The sequence below is a fragment of the Salvelinus namaycush genome, chromosome 38 (genome assembly GCF_016432855.1).
Source record: "Salvelinus namaycush isolate Seneca chromosome 38, SaNama_1.0, whole genome shotgun sequence".
Taxonomy (NCBI): Eukaryota; Metazoa; Chordata; class Actinopteri; order Salmoniformes; family Salmonidae; genus Salvelinus; species Salvelinus namaycush.
Genome location: NC_052344.1, coordinates 21,810,146 through 21,829,845, shown reverse-complemented (window position 1 = coordinate 21,829,845; position 19,700 = coordinate 21,810,146). Strand labels below are relative to the sequence as shown.

Genomic DNA, 19,700 nt, shown 5'->3' with positions numbered 1-19,700 from the left:
ATGAACACCATCCTAAAGGGTTTAGACAGTTGTCTAATTAACACCATCCTAAAGGGTTTAGACAGTTGTCTAATTAACACCATCCTAAAGGGTTTAGACAGTTGTCTAATTAACACCATCCTAAAGGGTTTAGACAGATGTATAATTAACACCATCCTAAAGGGTTTAGACAGATCTCTAATGAACACCATCCTAAAGGGTTTTGCCATGTATAATTAACACCATCCTAAAGGGTTTAGACAGTTGTCTAATTAACACCATCCTAAAGGGTTTAGACAGATGTATAATTAACACCATCCTAAAGGGTTTAGACAGATGTATAATTAACAACATCCTAAAGGGTTTAGACAGATGTATAATTAACACCATCCTAAAGGGTTTAGACAGATGTATAACTAACACCATCCTAAAGGGTTTAGACAGATGTATAATGAACACCATCCTAAAGGGTTTAGACAGATGTATAATGAACACCATCCTAAAGGGTTTAGACAGATGTATAATTAACACCATCCTAAAGGGTTTAGACAGATGTCTAATGAACACCATCCTAAAGGGTTTAGACAGATGTATAATGAACACCATCCTAAAGGGTTTAGACAGATGTATAATGAACACCATCCTAAAGGGTTTAGACAGATGTATAATGAACACCATCCTAAAGGGTTTAGACAGATGTCTAATGAACACCATCCTAAAGGGTTTAGACAGATGTCTAATGAACACCATCCTAAAGGGTTTAGACAGATGTCTAATGAACACCATCCTAAAGGGTTTAGACAGATGTCTAATTAACACCATCCTAAAGGGTTTAGACAGATGTATAATGAACACCATCCTAAAGGGTTTAGACAGATGTATAATGAACACCATCCTAAAGGGTTTAGACAGATGTCTAATGAACACCATCCTAAAGGGTTTAGACAGATGTATAATGAACACCATCCTAAAGGGTTTAGACAGATGTATAATGAACACCATCCTAAAGGGTTTAGACAGATGTCTAATGAACACCATCCTAAAGGGTTTAGACAGATGTCTAATTAACACCATCCTAAAGGGTTTAGACAGATGTCTAATTAACACCATCCTAAAGGGTTTAGACAGATGTACAGTATATGAAGACCATCCCATAGGTTAGAAGCCCCAGTCATGCTCTTGGGTCTTCAGTCACAGTGACTTACAGGTAAGTACCACAATTAACTAGCCTTTGATCTGCCAAAAGTGAGAACAGCTGCAAGTTTCTGAAATCAGTTACTCTGTGTGTTTTAGTTCCTGGAGTACAGTTTGGTCAGTTGTGTCTTCTACATTTTCTTTTGTTTTAATGAATTGAACTGTTGTTTTGCCCAATGTCAGTTGGTTTGATTGGCATTTCTGAACAGAATGATGCATGTTGGAGAAACCAAAGTCACTCAGAAGTAAACAAACTCCACGCTTTGAGTTTGATTCTTTGAGTTTGATTCTTTGAGTTTGATTCTTTGAGTTTGATTCTTTGAGTTTGATTCTTTGAGTTTGATTCTTTGAGTTTGATTCTTTGAGTTTGATTCTTTGAGTTTGATTCTTTGAGTTTGATTCCTTTTTCCCCTCATACCTTCCACATTGCTGCGTCCTCAGTTATACCATGCATCTCGTTCTAGTACAGTACCCTGTCCCCCCCTCCCCCAACCCATCAACCCCAATCCCAACCAATCATTTATGGTACATATTATTCATAGTACTCATGTTGGTATTTCTCATTATTAGTGTTGTTTTGTTTGTATAGATATTAGGCAGTTAGCTGTGCAAGCTGTCAGGGCCTCCATCAATCCCATACTGTTTATTTTAGAGGTGCCATGCTGGTGTTTTTAGGCTCTCTGTCTGGCACACTGGGCAGTCACCTCAGCCAGCCATCACTCATCAGTGTCAGAAACACTGAATCACAAGCCTTGTTACTGGAGCCGACTCAGTCATCTCCATAGCGTCAGTGAATTATAGCTCACTAGACCTTCCTAAAGCTATGGAGCTGTCACCACAAACCATACACCTGATGCCATATGTTAGACTGAGATTTCCAAGCTGTTCAAGCTTATCAAGTATTGTTTGCATTCAACATGGATTACACATGAATTCCACCGTGTGTGTGTGTAGTCTTTGGTAAGCTTGCACAAAAATGTATTGGGCATGACAACCACAGCCACGTTAAATTCTGCAATCATTTTACCATTGTTTGGTTTTATTTGACCATCAAGTGCCATTACTTTACAGTGAATCAATCTGCTGAATGATAGTGGTAGAAGTGTTAAAATGGTATTGCCATTAGTCCTAAATGACATATTAGACCTTGAAACAATGCCCAGCTCCTGCTATTTTTACATCTGAATAAGCAAAAACACAGCTGTATATCAATAAAATCCAACCTGAAAAAGGCTTGTGGACTTGATATTTTGCAGTCCGTTCTTACACGTTGTGTTTTTCATACTGAAAGATGGGATTGATTGGTGTGTCTATGCAGTCTGCTCCACTGCTGTTGGGTTCTAAGTTTTGTGTCATTTGAGATTATTTTATGTCTTCCTCTTTGTCAATTGATTTATTGTGTGTTATCATCAAATGTTATGGTTCCCTGTGTGATATAAATCACATCACTTCTTTTTTAGTAAATCCCTTTTAACCGCTGTACTATGTTGACCTGTTAAACATCTCATTGGATGTAAACAATGTTTTCACGAGTTCTACCAGCTATTCCTGGGCTGCAACAGAATTCACTTCTGGAAGGTTCCATCAACAAAGCTGTGATTTACTTTGAGAATGAGTTCATAGCCCTTCATCTCTTGAAAGCCCACACTGTGCTGGGCCTTGCCTTTTAGTAGTATCCTCTGCTATCTTATAGCCAGTGGCACAGTAACCAGTAGGCTTCACTAGACTATAACCAGTAACCAGTAGGCTTCACTAGACTATAACCAGTAACCAGTAGGCTTCACTAGACTATTACCAGTAACCAGTAGGCTTCACTAGACTATAACCAGTAGGCTTCACTAGACTATAACCAGTAACCAGTAGGCTTCACTAGACTATAACCAGTAGGCTTCACTAGACTATAACCAGTAGGCTTCACTAGACTATAACCAGTAGGCTTCACTAGACTATAACCAGTAGGCTTCACTAGACTATAACCAGTAACCAGTGGGCTTCACTAGACTGTAACCAGTAACCAGTGGGCTTCACTAGACTGTAACCAGTAACCAGTAGGCTTCACTAGACTATAACCAGTAGGCTTCACTAGACTATAACCAGTAGGCTTCACTAGACTATAACCAGTAGGCTTCACTAGACTATAACCAGTAACCAGTAGGCTTCACTAGACTATAACCAGTAACCAGTAGGCTTCACTAGACTATTACCAGTAACCAGTAGGCTTCACTAGACTATTACCAGTAACCAGTAGGCTTCACTAGACTATTACCAGTAACCAGTAGGCTTCACTAGACTATAACCAGTAACCAGTAGGCTTCACTAGACTATAACCAGTAACCAGTAGGCTTCACTAGACTATAACCAGTAACCAGTAGGCTTCACTAGACTATAACCAGTAACCAGTAGACTTCACTAGACTATAACCAGTAACCAGTAGGCTTCACTAGACTATAACCAGTAACCAGTAGGCTTCACTAGACTATAACCAGTAGGCTTCACTAGACTATATAAACAGAAGAATTGACGAGGCACAGATCAAACTTAAATGCAACATTGTAGAGCTGCTGTGGATGAATAAGGAACAGCTTCATCAACCCCCAAATCAACTGTTCCCTGACCACTCTTGGCAGAACATTGGTTTCTTTTTAGGCCATTGTGTAGAATCAGCAAGGTGAATGTGTCTGTGAATCATTGTACAGACAGAGCAGACTGCGCCTCTGGTACACTGGCATTGCCAAGTCCCCTGCCAGGCAGCTGGCTACCTAGCTATATTTAGTTTCCTGCAGCAGAGCAGTACACAGTCTGTGGCAGTGATTTTCCTTTCAGCCACACTATGATTTAGAACACTGTTTGCGTCTGAAATGGCACCCTATTCCCTATATAGTGCACTACGTCTGACCAGGAGCGTAGATCTATATAGGGAATAGGGTGCCATTTTGGACACGGACACTGGGATTGGTCTGAGGGTAGAATATCTTCTTAAATGCCCTAGATAGTGGTGCAATAACACTACATTGAATGGTTCTTATTCAGGAAGTGTTTCATTTTGAACAAAGCCGCAAGAAATAGATTAGAGCTGCTTTAGTGTTTTATTAGTCATCCTAGCTTGTTAATAAACACTTTAGATGACCTAGAAATGTCTCTAGTACTCACATCTCTAATTTGAGATTATAGATCACTTTTCCTTTTAATCAGTATTACTTACCTCTTATCTAACCTCTTTCTGTTCCCAATATGCTCTCGCCGGATGTTTTGAAACCTCTTTCTAACCTTCATACTCCCTTCTTCTAATGCCATGTGTCTTGTCTTTATTCCATAGTGTTTATCGTGTCCCGTGTTATCAGATCTTTAGATCTTTCAGCTCTGTTTGTCACCTCTGTTCACCTTTGTTTAGTTCACCTTTGTTTAGTTCACCTGTGTTTAGTTCACCTGTGTTCCATCCATTCTGTGGTTAATTGTCCTTCCCTCCTTCCTTCCGCCTGCAGCCTCTCTCACCACCTCCCCGCCACCGCGGCCATAGCATGTCCGTTTGCGTCCCCTACTTTTCCTCCACCCCTCCTGCTCTGTCCTGCCTTCCCAACCGGCCCTCCACCTCTCCTCCGGTGCTCTCCGCCCCCCACTCCCCCTGCCGGGGGTCGGATGACGGCGACACGTTTGCGGGCCGGCTCTCCAAGGCCCTGGAGAGTGTCCTGCCCCTGCATTCCACCCCGCCTCGCCCACGGCAACAACGCCGAGCCAGCCTCCCGGCGGTGTTTGTCAGCCCTGTATGTTAGAGCATCTCTGGCCACAGAGTGGTGTGAACCAGGGTGTAGTCTGGTGGAGCTGGGACCGGAGCTCAGTAGGGCTGTCTATGGGTATCTGAAACAAGGAGGAGGAGAGACTAGGGGCAAAACAGTAGAGACATATAGAGAGACATAACAAATAGAGAACAGAAGATCAGATTATTGTGAATTTCATCTTTAATCCACTTTCAGATACCTGTGAGTGAACCCTGCTGTTCTTCGCTTCGGGCCTCTCGCCAGGTGCCCTGTGCTCGCATTAAATACAGACTGCCTGGCACTTCCCTTACTCTCCTAGTGAGACTGGTCAGACTGCTGCTACAGTACACTTCTCTACCCTTCTAGTGAGACTGGTAGCTAAACTACACTTCCCTTCTAGTAAGACTGGTCAGACTGCTGATACAGTACACTTCTCTACCCTTCTAGTGAGACTGGTCAGACTGGTAGCTAAACTACCCTTCCCTCCTAGTGAGACTGGTCAGACTGGTAGCTAAACTACACTTCCCTTCTAGTGAGATTGGTCAGACTGCTAGCTACACCTCCCTTCCCTCCTAGTGAGATTGGTCAGACTGCTAGCTACACCTCCCTTCCCTCCTAGTGAGACTGGTCAGACTGCTAGCTACACTTCCCTTCCCTCCTAGTGAGACTGGTCAGACTGCTAGCTACACTTCCCTCCCCTCCTAGTGAGACTGGTCAGACTGCTAGCTACACTACACTTCCCTCCTAGTGAGACTGGTCAGACTGCTAGCTACACTTCCCTCCCCTCCTAGTGAGACTGGTCAGACTGCTAGCTACACTACACTTCCCTCCTAGTGAGACTGGTCAGACTGCTAGCTAGACTTCCCTCCCCTCCTAGTGAGACTGGTCAGACTGCTTGCTATAGTACACTTCCCTCCTAGTGAGACCTGTCAGACTGCTAGCTACACTACACTTCCCTTCCCTCCTTGTGAGACTGGTCAGACTGCTAGCTACACTTCCCTCCCCTCCTAGTGAGACTGGTCAGACTGCTAGCTACACTTCCCTCCCCTCCTAGTGAGACTGGTCAGACTCCTAGCTATAGTACACTACCCTTCCCTCCTAGTGAGACTGGTCAGACTGCTAGCTATAGTACACTTCCCTCCCCTCCTAGTGAGACTGGTCAGACTGCTAGCTACACTACACTTCCCTCCTAGTGAGACTGGTCAGACTGCTAGCTAGACTTCCCTCCCCTCCTAGTGAGACTGGTCAGACTGCTAGCTACACTTCCCTTCCCTCCTAGTGAGACTGGTCAGACTGCTAGCTACACTACACTTCCCTCCTAGTGAGACTGGTCAGACTGCTAGCTAGACTTCCCTCCCCTCCTAGTGAGACTGGTCAGACTGCTAGCTACACTTCCCTTCCCTCCTAGTGAGACTGGTCAGACTCCTAGCTATAGTACACTTCCCTTCCCTCCTAGTGAGACTGGTCAGACTGCTAGCTATAGTACACTACCCTTCCCTCCTAGTGAGACTGGTCAGACTGCTAGCTACACTACACTTCCCTTCCCTCCTAGTGAGACTGGTCAGACTGCTAGCTACACTACACTTCCCTTCCCTCCTAGTGAGACTGGTCAGACTGCTAGCTACACTTCCCTTCCCTCCTAGTGAGACTGGTCAGACTCCTAGCTATAGTACACTTCCCTTCCCTCCTAGTGAGACTGGTCAGACTGCTAGCTACACTACACTTCCCTTCCCTCCTAGTGAGACTGGTCAGACTGCTAGCTATAGTACACTACCCTTCCCTCCTAGTGAGACTGGTCAGACTGCTAGCTATAGTACACTACCCTTCCCTCCTAGTGAGACTGGTCAGACTCCTAGCTATAGTACACTTCCCTTCCCTCCTAGTGAGACTGGTCAGACTGCTAGCTATACTACACTACCCTTCCCTCCTAGTGAGACTGGTCAGACTGCTAGCTATAGTACACTTCCCTTCCCTCCTAGTGAGACTGGTCAGACTGCTAGCTATACTACACTACCCTTCCCTCCTAGTGAGACTGGTCAGACTGCTAGCTATAGTACACTTCCCTTCCCTCCTAGTGAGACTGGTCAGACTGCTAGCTACACTACACTTCCCTTCCCTCCTAGTGAGACTGGTCAGACTGCTAGCTATAGTACACTACCCTTCCCTCCTAGTGAGACTGGTCAGACTCCTAGCTATAGTACACTTCCCTTCCCTCCTAGTGAGACTGGTCAGACTCCTAGCTATAGTACACTACCCTTCCCTCCTAGTGAGACTGGTCAGACTGCTAGCTATAGTACACTTCCCTTCCCTCCTAGTGAGACTGGTCAGACTGCTAGCTATAGTACACTACCCTTCCCTCCTAGTGAGACTGGTCAGACTGCTAGCTACACTTCCCTTCCCTCCTAGTGAGACTGGTCAGACTGCTAGCTATAGTACACTACCCTTCCCTCCTAGTGAGACTGGTCAGACTGCTAGCTATAGTACACTACCCTTCCCTCCTAGTGAGACTGGTCAGACTGCTGGCTATAGTACACTTCCCTCCCCTCCTAGTGAGACTGGTCAGACTGCTAGCTATAGTACACTACCCTTCCCTCCTAGTGAGACTGGTCAGACTGCTAGCTATAGTACACTACCCTTCCCTCCTAGTGAGACTGGTCAGACTGCTAGCTATAGTACACTTCCCTTCCCTCCTAGTGAGACTGGTCAGACTGCTAGCTACACTTCCCTTCCCTCCTAGTGAAACTGGTCAGACTGCTAGCTACACTACACTTCCCTTCCCTCCTAGTGAGACTGGTCAGACTGCTAGCTACACTTCCCTTCCCTCCTAGTGAGACTGGTCAGACTCCTAGCTATAGTACACTTCCCTTCCCTCCTAGTGAGACTGGTCAGACTGCTAGCTACACTTCCCTTCCCTCCTAGTGAGACTGGTCAGACTCCTAGCTATAGTACACTTCCCTTCCCTCCTAGTGAGACTGGTCAGACTCCTAGCTATAGTACACTACCCTTCCCTCCTAGTGAGACTGGTCAGACTGCTAGCTATAGTACACTACCCTTCCCTCCTAGTGAGACTGGTCAGACTCCTAGCTATAGTACACTTCCCTTCCCTCCTAGTGAGACTGGTCAGACTGCTAGCTATAGTACACTTCCCTTCCCTCCTAGTGAGACTGGTCAGACTGCTAGCTACACTACACTTCCCTTCCCTCCTAGTGAGACTGGTCAGACTGCTAGCTATAGTACACTTCCCTTCCCTCCTAGTGAGACTGGTCAGACTGCTAGCTACACTACACTTCCCTTCCCTCCTAGTGAGACTGGTCAGACTGCTAGCTACACTACACTTCCCTTCCCTCCTAGTGAGACTGATCAGACTGCTAGCTACACTTCCCTTCCCTCCTAGTGAGACTGGTCAGACTCCTAGCTATAGTACACTACCCTTCCCTCCTAGTGAGACTGGTCAGACTCCTAGCTATAGTACACTACCCTTCCCTCCTAGTGAGACTGGTCAGACTGCTAGCTATAGTACAATTCCCTTCCCTCCTAGTGAGACTGGTCAGACTCCTAGCTATAGTACACTACCCTTCCCTCCTAGTGAGACTGGTCAGACTCCTAGCTATAGTACACTACCCTTCCCTCCTAGTGAGACTGGTCAGACTGCTAGCTATAGTACACTTCACTTCCCTCCTAGTGAGACTGGTCAGACTCCTAGCTATAGTACACTTCCCTTCCCTCCTAGTGAGACTGGTCAGACTCCTAGCTATAGTACACTACCCTTCCCTCCTAGTGAGACTGGTCAGACTCCTAGCTATAGTACACTTCACTTCCCTCCTAGTGAGACTGGTCAGACTCCTAGCTATAGTACACTTCCCTTCCCTCCTAGTGAGACTGGTCAGACTCCTAGCTATAGTACACTACCCTTCCCTCCTAGTGAGACTGGTCAGACTGCTAGCTATAGTACACTACCCTTCCCTCCTAGTGAGACTGGTCAGACTCCTAGCTATAGTACACTACCCTTCCCTCCTAGTGAGACTGGTCAGACTCCTAGCTATAGTACACTTCACTTCCCTCCTAGTGAGACTGGTCAGACTCCTAGCTATAGTACACTTCCCTTCCCTCCTAGTGAGACTGGTCAGACTCCTAGCTATAGTACACTACCCTTCCCTCCTAGTGAGACTGGTCAGACTCCTAGCTATAGTACACTACCCTTCCCTCCTAGTGAGACTGGTCAGACTCCTAGCTATAGTACACTACCCTTCCCTCCTAGTGAGACTGGTCAGACTGCTAGCTATAGTACACTACCCTTCCCTCCTAGTGAGACTGGTCAGACTCCTAGCTATAGTACACTTCCCTTCCCTCCTAGTGAGACTGGTCAGACTGCTAGCTATAGTACACTTCCCCAATATGAACAACAACTCAAACAACACTTTAGTTTGTCATCTCAGCCCATTTTACTGGTCAGACTGGTAGCTAAACACAATATGAGATGTAGACTAAACTAGATTGAACTATTGAGTAGAGTACATTCAGTCAGATCTATGTACAGTAGTTGGTGTGGTCACCTGTTTTATCCAGGAATCCACTAAAGTCTTCATTAAGCTGCAGGTACAAGTTCAATTAGCATGAACATCATTCACTGTCAGCTTCAAAGGTTTAAACCCCCCAAAATACACATCATGTAATATAATGTAATGACTTTATCATCATGCTAGATAGTTTTGTATATAAGGTGCAGTTTATAGTTAACCATTTCATTTCACAGTAGCAGCAGTCTGTTGACCTTAAAGGAAGCCGTCTTTGCCACATCTGCATTTAATTCCATACCTAGAAGCTATTATACTGACTGTCTGTCTGTACCTTCATCTTTTGGTTAAGTTCTTCGTTGGTTTCTTTGCTAGGTTCTTGACTTTCTTTATCCGTTGCAGGGATTAATGCATTAGCAGAAATATATAGCACTGCTATCTCTCTTGTTCTCTTTTGATATACCTCTTCACCCTCTTCTCTCTTTCTATCTCTCTGAATACTACAGTATATAACGGTGCTTCTCTCCCCCATGAAGATGATGCATCTATCTATAATCTTATGTCACTTCAGCCGCAGTCTGTGACTCACCAGTACAGCAGTGGAGGAGGAGTCTGGGCCTCAGCAGGCCTTCCGGACCCCACGCCGCCTCTCTTTCTCCCCTCCATCCTGGAGCGCCCCGTCTCCTTCTCACCGCCGCCTGCCTGCCCTCCCTCCAAGGCCTACAACGCCCAACGCCGCAAGAGCACGTCTATCTTGGAGGCCCATACGCGCCACTTCCAGCCTGCCTACCCACGCTATGCCAGCAGCCTGCACCCCTACCACCCGGGGATGGAGGGGCTGGGTGTGGGTGGAGGAGGAGGAGGAGGGGATGGACACCTGGGAGTGGATCCCTCGTCCCTCTTCATGGTGCCTGGCTACGGTGCTCCGAGGCTGGGGTCATTAGGAGAGCCCATGCACCAGCACCTCCAAGGGCAGTCCCTCCAGGACCCTCTGTACGGGTACAAGGACGTGAGGGCGGAGCAGCAGGAGGACGTGGTGGAGGCTGTGCGGAGGCTGAGTCTGAACCAGGCAGCGTTGCTGGATCACTTCGAGGCCATGGCCTATGGGGGCTACCCCATGACTGCTCACCAGATCAACCAGATCAGCTTCCACCAGCAGATGCAGGCTGCGGCAGCCGCCAGCCTGGCCGTGTACGACCCTCCACAGCCGGCCTACGCCCAGACCTACCACCCCCACATGCAGAGTCACATGCGCCTCACCCACAGCCCCATCCCTCAGCTGCCACCCATGAGCACATTGGGCCCGCAGGCCTCGGGTACTACCGATGGGTACCAGCTGCAGCACTCCGCCTCCTTCCCCCAGTCCGCTCCCCCAGTCATGGAGCCCCCGCAAGGCAGCGTGTTCGAGTTCCACGTCCAAAACATGGCTACTGCAGCGGCCGCCTCTGGGGCCGACTCTGGCGTGCTGGCCTCTAGACTGTACCGGGCTCGCCGCGGCTCCATGGACCTCAACCTGGAGGAGCAGGGGGGACCAGGAGGACAGTCAGGGGGGTCTGGGACCTACAGCCGCCTGCAGCCAGTCACTGAGGAACTCTACAGCTACGTCAGCCCTGAGATGCCTCTTCCTCCTGGGAGCCTGTTACTGCACCAGGGTCAGAAGGACTGCAGCCCAGAACCTTCCAGTGACTCAATGGCCTCTGACTGTGGAGAGTTCCACTCTCCTCCGCCCCAATTCGGGGCCGCCTCGGCCGCCCAGTCCATCCCACACACCTTCTACGGGGCGGAGGCCGGGGGGAGGGACACCACCGCAGAGGGCCAGGGAGTGGGCCATCCCCCCAGCCAGCAGACCTTTCTGTTTGTGCCTCCCTCCGAGTCCCCTGGGCGTCAGTCCCCTGGGCGTCAGTCCTCTCACGTCAACATACTACACACCACCTGGGCCCGACAGACGAACGTCCAACCCGACCTGTCGTACCAGGAGTTTCCTCTGGCCGTGCAGGGAAACCCTGGGCTGGTACTTAGACCATCACTCTCTTATTCCATAGCAACCCTCAGCCGTCTACCCCCCACACCAACCCTGTCTTTATCACTTACCTGATTCACTTTGTTTCCTGGTTGTGGTTTTAACCCTTTCCAGCCATGACTTCCTACACTCAAAGGTCCTTTTTAGGAGGTGCTAGTCTTCAGGAAACAATTAGAGACCAGCTGTTTAAACCCCCTAGTTCTGTTGACGGTGTGTTCTCTTATCACCTACGCAATTATATGTATCGGTCTCTTAGAGTAAGTAAGATTTTGTATGTATGTTCATATATGTAATTATATGGATAAATGTGTGTTTGTATTGGTATACAGTGAGGTAGAACTGCATATTGTACATACTAATCCAAAGTCGAATTGGGCCTTATTTAATATTCATAAACACCAAATTGTCAAGACACTACTGTATGGGATTGGGATCGTTGTGAGTAATAATCACACACTTGTTGCCACATGGCTTTGAGGATTTGTATGATCCAACACACAAACATACAACAAACAGGGGGTTTAGACCGGTTTAACTGTTCACCTGAAGCTTACATGATTTACATCATAAAAATGTTTCTTTAATTTTTCAACTATATTTTCAAATAGTTTATTTAATTGTAACAGTTTGTACAGTAGCTCTGTCTAGTTGGCTGGAAATGGTTAAAACGGTATTTCTATCATGTATTATCTGTTGCCAAGGACACCAATCCCAGTAACAGTTCTATTGGACGTGTTGCTGCACGTCATGTGCCATATAATCAGCTAGTGACCAATAGGACGACTTTACACTCAGCTGGTATCCAAGATAAATACTTTACACTCAGGGGTCAGAATCCATCCATTAACCCTTAGAATGCTGACATCATCAGTCATCCCCCAGCCTTTTGTTCTGAGCAGCGCTCTTCTTCCTCGCTGCTTTTTATGGTTTTATTTTGCAATTTTATTTGTTTTTATTTTCATCTGTACTTCTTCCTACGTAATGCTTCCTGAGAACAGGGGATGGCAAGGTAGGTGGTCAGCCTAGTGCAACTATACTTGTGTGAGCTCACTCTCTAGTGAGTGGTTGAGCTGAGCTTGGGAACAAGTATACTTGTCTGCAGCCTTCTAAGGGTACTTCTTAGGGTTGGTTCAGAAGCTAAATGCAATCATTACATGGAATGTAAAGGGTTTCAATCAACCAGCAACAACAAGAAAAAACAGGTTTTATTTGAGTTTTTTCTAAATCTATTTAAAAGCCACAACCTGCTTCTTCTATGTGCTCTGTTGAGCAATAACATTCACGATGTAATGAATCATCTAGGAGCCCTGCCTCGTGCATGAAGCCTACTCACTCCCCCCAACTGACCCAGCAGTGGATTGTGTTACCTGTTATAGTTACCTGTGGATGTGAGTTGTACATGCATACACAAGGAGTCTTGGAGATTCTCTAGAGAGTCAGAGAGGGGATGCTTTGTGTATGTACAGTACAGTAAAGTGAGCCAAAGCTCAGGCTAGAATACAGTACTGTGCTGTACAGTGAGCCAAAGCTCAGGCTAGAATACAGTACAGTGCAGTATGTCCAAAAGTCACAAATAGATCCTAATTCACGTTTTGTTTTCTCTCTTGTGTCCATATTTCTATCTCCCTCCATATTGTCTCTCCATCTCTTCATCTATCTCTCTATCCTATTGAAGCAGGTGCAGCAGGTCCCAACCTCCCAGCCCAACACTGGACACCCTCTGGCCCCCAACTCCCAGCCAGTCCCCATCGCCCACCAACAAGTAAGGCCCTCTCTCTCCTCAGGCCTCTATGAGGACGTCCTAATTCCTTACCAAAGGGGAACATTGAGACATTGCCAGTGTGGATAAGGGCCGACTTGTACACATCCTCCACACCAATCCTCTCTCTCCTGTTGTGTTCAGAGTACAGGTGCATCGTCATGGCAGCCAGGCGGTGTTTTTGTTTTGATTTGGTCTGTGTGTTTTTAATCTTGAGGACAGTATTGTCTCCTGTGTGGTGTGAAAGCTGTGGCGTGGCCCCTGTGGTGCCTCTCTCACACTGTGTTGTCTGTCTGTTTTAGCATGGAGGTTACTACGTCACAGCGATCCCTCCGCAGGTAGACAAACAACACATTCTACTTTGATATGAGCACCTCTCTCGCACACGCACTGTCTGCTTTATCTCTTGGGTCTCCTGGCTTTTCCCTTTTCTCCAATCCAACATTTCATTTCCTGCTGTCTCACGAACACACAGAACTGTAAGTGAAATGGCTGTGATGTATATTTGCCTACAGTATAGCAGGGGTGAAAGTAGATGTAATGTCTTCCTGGTACAGAGGCCTCCTGTGTGTCAGCACGCACTTGTTTTTTATGGGCCTAATCACAGAAGGACATATAGCATCTCTATGGGCCTAATCATAGAAGGACATATAGCATCTCTATGGGCCTAATCATAGAATGACATATAGCATCTCTATGGGCCTAATCATAGAAGGACATATAGCATCTCTATGGGCCTAATCATAGAAGGACATATAGCATCTCTATGGGCCTAATCATAGAAGGACATATAGCATCTCTATGGGCCTAATCACAGAAGGACATATAGCATCTCTATGGGCCTAATCATAGAAGGACATATAGCATCTCTATGGGCCTAATAGTATTGATTTGTCGTTTAACTTTTCAAATGTATTACCTGCCTTTTTAATGTGGCATTAACACAGCCAGTCATGATGTTTTCATTCTGATTGTCAAACAGTTACTTGAAAAGGCTCATTTAGGCTATGTTACTCGGGGGGGAAATAGACTTCATTTACATATTTTCAGCTTATAATTTCCCGACATTTGGTAGGCTATTTCTTCGTCAACTTGTGTCTAATTAGATACATGCAGCTTCTCTTCTGTCATTACTTGATGCTCGTCCAGAATATTAAATAAAGCCACCAGAATAATACAATACATGGATAGAATGATCAATGCTTCAGCAACAGTCTACAGTAGTTGACATCGGTAAAGTTGTTCCTTTTATTTCCGCTTCTCACGCGCAGCAAGGACGTTTAGGGACCAACGGAGATTTCCCAAATGACATCAGTTTGACCGGTTTTTAAAGAAATTAGAAGCTGTGAAAAAGATCCAACATGTTTCTGATAGTATTTCAGTTCATCTTGATGGGTATTTTATGTGGTTGAAAATGAAATACCTTGAAAGAAATTGTACGTTTAGGCTAAACAACAGTTCCCTGAGCATCTCTCCTCTTCCTGAAACAAAATTAACATTTGGTTGAAATTTTACTCAGAGGAACACTTAATTCTACATTCAGTGTCCATACGTTAGTTGCTATTCTAACTATCAGGCTACTCCACTCTAAGATAATTCCGGCATCCATACCGTTTGATAAAAGCAAAGAGACTTACCGGACACCGAAAAGTGTTATGAATGACATTCGGTGATTGTCATAATTCGGCCTAGAAAAGTCTTGTAACCTGAATTTGATGCTTACTCTGCTGTCCGCCTGCGTCATGGTCTCTGCCACTCATCTCTGCCTTATTAAAATGTCAGTGTTATCCTCGAACCACTCCGCATTTTGGAGTCTATTGGTTCATTTTTTATGTGACTGACATGATAGATAGATTCCAAGAAAACTGTAGGCTTATTACACTGTTTCTTAACTATTGTGATAGACTCACGTTTTAACGGTACGGCGTACCCCCTCTTTCTTTTGCCGGTACTCTGTACTGGATCGTTCCGGCTTCCGGCTTCCCTTCACGCCTATAGAATATGTTAATAAGATGAGCTGTAGGTTCAGCCTGTGCACTGTGTGTGTCATTGCTTTTCATCAAGTCACAAGGTAAGTTGGCCGAACGCCAGAGAAATGTTTTTGCATTCGATGGGAATGTTTTCCCCCAAAGCAAATTGTAGCATCAAATTGTAGCATAAGTAGATGTGATTGATAGGTTCAACTGTTTAATTACAGTGAGATAATGGGGGTGTTTTTTGCTATGAAGTTCTACTGATATGTGTCAAGTACGCATATGGTCTTAAAGAGACAGTTCACTCAAAGTTTGCAGATATTTTTATTTAAAATGATTGTGCTTATCTTTTCCATCCGTGTGATTTGAGGCTGGTGTGGGGACTCATCTCAACATTAGACTTTTGAGGTCAAAAACATCTGACAAACTTAGGGAACTGTCCCTTTTAACTTTGCTGTGTACGTCTAGTCATGAGTTGACTGTGTCTCTCTCTCCCTCTCTCCTCTAGACCCCCCTGCAGGCCTCTCTCCCCCCCACCTCCCAGCCCATGGTCTCTCAGCCCCAGCAGCAGCAGGCAGGCAGCACCGTGGTACAGAGCCTCTCTCAGACCCAGCTACCCCCTGGACCACAGCCCACACAGGTAAGGGACCAACGCATACATACACACAGAGTGCACATGCAAACACTGGCACTTAACCACACGCTGTGCACACATTTCATATCACACACACACCTTAATCAAGTTAGAGTGAGGGTCCCCAAAACCAAACAGGTAACAGACTCATGCATTCATATTCCGTCAGATACTGTATGCATTCATACAGACACATTTTACACAAGCCCACATATAAACTCAGCAAAAAAAGAAACGGCCCTTTTTCAGGACCCTGTCTTTCAAAGATAATTTGTAAAAATCAAAATAACTTCACAGATCTTCATTGTAAAGGGTTTAAACACTGTTTCCCGTGCTTGTTCAATGAACCTACAGACGGTAGGCAGTTAATGAACCTACAGACGGTAAAAGCCTACAGACGGTTGGCAGTTAAGGTCACAGTTATGAAAACTTAGAACACTAAAGAGGCCTTTCTACTGACTCTGAAAAACACCAAAAGAAAGATGCCCAGGGTCCCTGCTCATCTACATGAATGTGCCTTAGTCATGCTGCAAGGAGGCATGAGGACTGCAGATGTGTCCAGGGCAATACATTGCAATGTCCGGACTGTGAGATGCCTAAGACAGCGCTACAGGGAGACAGGACGGACAGCTGATCGTCCTCGCAGTGGCAGACAACGTGTAACACCACCTGCACAGGATCGGTACATCCGAACATCACACCTGCGGGACAGGTACAGGATGGCAACAACAACTGCCCGAGTTACACCAGGAACGCACAAGCCCTCCATCAGTGCTCAGACTGTCCGCATTAGGCTGAGAGAGGCTGGACTGAGGGTTTGTAGGCCTGTTGTAAGGCAGGTCCTCACCAAACATCACCGGCAACAACGTCACCTATGGGCATAAACCCACCGTCGCTGGACCAGACAGGACTGGCAAAAAGTGCTCTTCACTGACGAGTCGCAGTTTTGTCTCACCAGGGGTGATGGTCGGATTCGCGTTTATCGTCTAAGGAATGAGCGTTACACCGAGGCCTGTACTCTGGAGCAGGATCGATTTGGAGGTGGAGGGTCCGTCATGATCTGGGGCGGTGTGTCACAGCATCATCGGACTGAGCTTGTTGTCATTGCAGGCAATCTCAACGCTGTGCGTTACAGGGAAGACCTCCCTCATGTGGTACCCTTCCTGCAGGCTCATCCTGACATGACCCTCCGACATGACAATGCCACCAGCCATACTGCTCGTTCTGTGCGTGATTTCCTGCAAGACAGGAATGTCAGTGTTCTGCCATGGCCAGCGAAGAGCCCGGATCTCAATCCCATTGAGCACATCTGGGACCTGTTGGATCGGAGGGTGAGGGTTAGGGCCATCCCCCCCAGAAATGTCCGGGAACTTGCAGGTGCCTTGATGGAGGAGTGAGGTAACATCTCACAGCAAGAACTGGCAAATCTGCTGCAGTCCATAAGGAGATTCACTGCAGTACTTAATGCAGCTGGTGGCCACACCAGATACTGACTGTTACTTTTCATTTTGACCCCCCCCCTTTGTTCAGGGACACATTATTCCATTTCTGTTAGTCACATGTCTGTGGAACTTATTCAGTTTATGTCTCAGTTGTTGAATCTTATGTTCATACAAATATTTACACGTTAAGTTTGCTGAAAATAAATGCAGTTGACAGTGAGAGGACATTTCTTTTTTTGCTGAGTTTAGCACAGCCCCCTGAGCCAGTGTGTTTACCTAAACCCATAGATGGGTCCACTGAAGGCCAGTGTGTTTACCTAAACCCATAGATGGGTCCACTGAAGACCTGCCAGAGTTGGTCTGAACCAAGTCAGTAACACAAACCCAAACCTCCATCAATTATTCAGCAATCGATGGAAAACCTTCAGGGCCATTGGTTACGTGATTAGGAGTTTACTTTTCTCAGGCATATGAATAGAGGTATTAGTTATAGTGATGTTTTACTACATTAGGAGAACAAACATGAACTTCCATCGCCTTCAAAGTCCAACAACTTTGCCAAAATAAACCAAACACTCACAAAAGCCAATGTCAAAATAAACCAACCCCCTTATGAAACCGATTCAGTAAGTACTACAACGTCGCTGACTAACTCATGTCCATTGTGGTAAGTATTACACAACCGTCTCTTTTAAATAATACTGATATTCTCTTTCTATGGAGTATAATCTGTTCTGTTTCTTGTTAACACTTTTTAACATTCACATTTCTTACTTCAGTTTTCCATCCTTGCTTTCTTTCTGTTTTTATTCCATTGACTTTCTCACTCTTTCATCCACTCATTACACTTCTATGACATGCTGCTTGGTCTGCCTGGCCTACCTGCCTGCCCTGGCCTGCCTTCCCTGGTCTGCCTGCCTTCCCTGGTCTGTCTGGTCTGGTCTGCCTTCCCTGGTCTGTCTGGTCTGCCTTCCCTGGTCTGTCTGGTCTGCCTGCCTTCCCTGGTCTGTCTGGTCTGCCTGCCTTCCCTGGTCTGTCTGGTCGGTCTGCCTGGTCGGTCTGGTCTGCCTGCCTTCCCTGGTCTGTCTGCCTTCCCTGGTCTGTCTGGTCTGCCTGCCTTCCCTGGTCTGCCTGCCTTCCCTGGTCTGTCTGGTCTGGTCTGCCTTCCCTGGTCTGTCTGGTCTGCCTTCCCTGGTCTGTCTGGTCTGCCTGCCTTCCCTGGTCTGTCTGGTCTGCCTGCCTTCCCTGGTCTGTCTGGTCTGCCTGCCTGGTCGGTCTGGTCTGCCTGCCTTCCCTGGTCTGTCTGCCTTCCCTGGTCTGTCTGGTCTGCCTGCCTTCCCTGGTCTGCCTGCCTTCCCTGGTCTGTCTGGTCTGCCTGCCTTCCCTGGTCTGTCTGGTCTGCCTGCCTTCCCTGGTCTGTCTGGTCGGTCTGGTCTGCCTGCCTTCCCTGGTCTGTCTGGTCGGTCTGGTCTGCCTGCCTTCCCTGGTCTGTCTGGTCTGCCTGCCTTCCCTGGTCTGTCTGGTCTGTCTGTATGCATGGTTGGTGGTCTTAAGCTGTGTGCTAGTGAGCTGGGCGCTTCTGTTATGTCCCCTTCACCCAGCTTAGAACACCTCTACTATCTCTACCAGGCACACCAGCTAGCTCTGGTCCAGGTACCACTCACTATGCTGTTATAGCTAGCTCTGGTCCAGGTACCACTCATTGTGCTGTTGTTATAGCTAGCTCTGGTCCAGGTACCACTCACTGTGCTGCTGTTATAGCTAGCTCTGGTCCAGGTACCACTCACTGTGCTGTTATTATAGCTAGCTCTGGTCCAGGTACCACTCACTATGCTGTTATAGCTAGCTCTGGTCCAGGTACCACTCACTGTGCTGTTATTATAGCTAGCTCTGGTCCAGGTACCACTCACTATGCTGTTATAGCTAGCTCTGGTCCAGGTACCACTCACTGGGCTGTTGTTATAGCTAGCTCTGGTCCAGGTACCACTCACTGGGCTGTTGTTATAGCTAGCTCTGGTCCATGTACCACTCACTATGCTGTTGTTATAGCTAGCTCTGGTCCAGGTACCACTCACTGTGCTGTTGTTATAGCTAGCTCTGGTCCAGGTACCACTCACTGTGCTGTTGTTATAGCTAGCTCTGGTCCAGGTACCACTCACTGTGCTGTTATTATAGCTAGCTCTGGTCCAGGTACCACTCACTGGGCTGTTGTTATAGCTAGCTCTGGTCCAGGTACCACTCACTGTGCTGTTGTTATAGCTAGCTCTGGTCCAGGTACCACTCACTATGCTGTTATAGCTAGCTCTGGTCCAGGTACCACTCACTGGGCTGTTGTTATAGCTAGCTCTGGTCCAGGTACCACTCACTGGGCTGTTGTTATAGCTAGCTCTGGTCCATGTACCACTCACTATGCTGTTGTTATAGCTAGCT

General features: G+C 46.8%; 1 protein-coding gene across 1 annotated transcript in view; it reads left to right on the top strand.

Annotated features, from left to right (window-relative positions):
* Nucleotides 1–19,700, top strand: part of wnk1b (WNK lysine deficient protein kinase 1b) — a 187,913-nt gene that overhangs the window by 122,017 nt on the left and 46,196 nt on the right. Inside the window, 5 exon segments of the mRNA XM_038978040.1 lie at nt 4,656–4,934; nt 10,014–11,453; nt 13,138–13,224; nt 13,524–13,559; nt 15,703–15,834. Coding sequence (XP_038833968.1) covers nt 4,656–4,934; nt 10,014–11,453; nt 13,138–13,224; nt 13,524–13,559; nt 15,703–15,834 — 1,974 coding nt within the window.